The 2,432-nt window shown below is 35.4% G+C and overlaps 1 protein-coding gene across 1 annotated transcript; it reads left to right on the top strand.

Annotated features, from left to right (window-relative positions):
* Nucleotides 1-412: 412 nt before the first annotated feature.
* LOC136088395 (uncharacterized) lies at nucleotides 413-1,288 on the top strand. Its single transcript, XM_065812102.1, has one exon. It carries the CDS (start codon nucleotides 413-415, stop codon nucleotides 1,286-1,288), a length of 876 nt encoding a protein of 291 aa, XP_065668174.1.
* Nucleotides 1,289-2,432: the final 1,144 nt, after the last annotated feature.

Here is a 2,432-nt window from a genome sequence, read left to right as displayed (position 1 = left end):
TTCTTTCGATACATATTTAAATATTACAAATAATGGTGAGAAATTATGTGCGAAAAACACAGAGAGGTGCAACAAATGATAGAATAAAGTCAGCATTAGATGTAATAAAGATGGGCTGCAGTCTAAAGAATGTTGCATCAGAATTTAGTATTAATAAAAAACATTACAACGTCATCGAGATGGAAAAGTAAAAGTAGCTGGTGGTTTGTCTCTGGGTGGAAAATTTCCTGTTTTTAGTAAAGAATTTGAATTAAAGATTGTTACACAATTTCAGATTATGGAAACAGCATTATTTGGCTTGACAACAATAGATATGCGTCGCCTAGCATATGATTTTGCTAAGCAAATGGGAATCGATAATCCTTTTAATAAAGAGTCAAAAATGGCAGGAGTGGATTGGCTGTGAGGATTCATGTCTCGCAATCCACAACTTTCTATTCGAACTCCACAAGCCACCAGTATAAGCAGAGCCATTGGCTTCAATAAATCAAAAGTAAATCAGTTTTTTTCAGTATACAAGTCATTATTTGAGGAACATAAGTTTTCAGCCAAACAGCTCTGGAATATGGATGAAACTGGAATCACAAATGACCATAAGCCAGGAAAAATAATTGCAACGAAAGGCAAACGACAAGTTTCGAAAATAACTAGTGGAGAAAGAGGTGCTACTGTGACAGTTGTGTGTGCAATGAGTGCAAGTGGCACTTATGTCCCACCCTTATTTATATTTCCCCGTAAGCGAATGACTGATAGGCTGGCTGTTGGAGCACCTTCAGGCTCAATTATTAGAGTTAGCTCCAGTGGATGGACTGATTCATCTTTATTCATTGAATGGTTAACACATTTTGTTGCTGTGACTCATGCATCTAAAACTAATGAGCAATTAATTGTACTTGATGGTCATCACAGTCACAAAACACTTGAGGCCATTAACTTTTGTCGTGACAATGGGATCCATCTCATAACTCTTCCACCTCATTGTACACACAAGATGCAACCTTTAGATCGTACATTTTTTAAACCATTAAAAGTTGGCTACAATACAGCAGCAAGCAACTGGATGTTATCACATCAGGGACGTAGAATTTCATTTTTTGACATGGCAGGTATTTTTGCAACTGCCTACAACTTTACTAAAATTGACAAAGCAATCAATGGTTTTAGATGCTCTGGTTTGTACCCAATAAATGACCTTATTTTTAATGATGAAGCCTTTGAAGCAGCTTTGCTTACTAATGAAGCTGAGCCATTGAAAATCTGTCAGCAATCTAGTGAATTGCTTAATTAGCCTCTTGTTGCACCTATACAGTTGGCAAATGTCATGAGCACAACAACTACTGCTGCAAAATTGAAGGCTGTTGATGATGCAGTTTTGCCAATTGTTGATGATTATCTTGGCCTTAATTCTCCCTTAAATATTTTGGAAAAGATTTCTCCACGTCCCAAAATTCCTGTTTTAAGACAACGAAAGAGAAAGACAGAGTCAGCTGAAAACCTTACTTCTTCACCTTTCAAGAAGCGACTAGAAGAGCATGAAAACAATGTAAAAAAAAAGCAACAAGCAGTCATATTGCATAAAGAAAAAGCTGCACTTAATAAGGTGATCAAGCAAAAAATGAAATCAATAAATTTGAAGACAAAAAAGGTGAAAAAGCCTGAAAAGCAGAAAGCAGAAAGACCTAATGGCATAAAGAAACAAATGAAAAAGAAGAAAAATATGGTTTCTGCCTCTGAAATTTTTATCACTGATACAACTCTATGCACCATATGCTCTTGTCCATACAATGTGCCACCATTTGATGATTGGACACAATGTAGTAAATGTACATCTTGGTACCACTTTTCATGTGGTCCAGATGATTCAGACTTATGCTACTACTGTGAATCATAATCATGTATATGTTATTTGAACATTTATGTTAGTGATATAAATTAAAAAAAGTTATTTATCTTCAAGACAATTGCATAGAATAATTGCAGTGTTTATATTTCAGTTATTTTAATAAAATGTAAAGAGTTTTAATAAAGAACTATTAATAGCTTTTATTTTAACTGATAGTTATTTTTAACAATTGTTTAAAAGGTTTGGGGCAAGATGCACTCTTTGGAGCATCTTGCCCCACGGCTGGGGCAAGATGTCTCCTTGCACAATTATTAGTTTTTTTAATTTTAAAGTTTATCACCAGTAATAAAGTAGTTATTTTATCTTACCAATGTCTTCTCTTATAAGTAGACTTTGATATTAAAAAGAAAAATTCCCTGGCAAAAAAAGTTTGAATTGTCTGCGTACTGCTGTATTTTTAGGTGAAGGATTTAGGTGTACCCGGTAACGGGAGACCCTCTATTCTGCTGTCCGCTCTGATCACCAAAGCGAGAGCTTCGGCAACAAAAACGTACAGCAAGAGAGAGAGAGGGTCGCCCTGTCTAACTCC

The sequence above is a fragment of the Hydra vulgaris genome, chromosome 12 (genome assembly GCF_038396675.1).
Source record: "Hydra vulgaris chromosome 12, alternate assembly HydraT2T_AEP".
Classification (NCBI taxonomy): Eukaryota; Metazoa; Cnidaria; class Hydrozoa; order Anthoathecata; family Hydridae; genus Hydra; species Hydra vulgaris.
Note: the sequence above shows the minus strand (reverse complement) of the source record. Positions and strands in the feature narration are given on the sequence as shown.

Excerpts from the sequence above, each read along its gene's own strand:
- LOC136088395 (XM_065812102.1), top strand. The coding sequence starts at position 413 with ATGTCTCGCAATCCACAACTTTCTATTCGAACTCCACAAGCCACCAGT.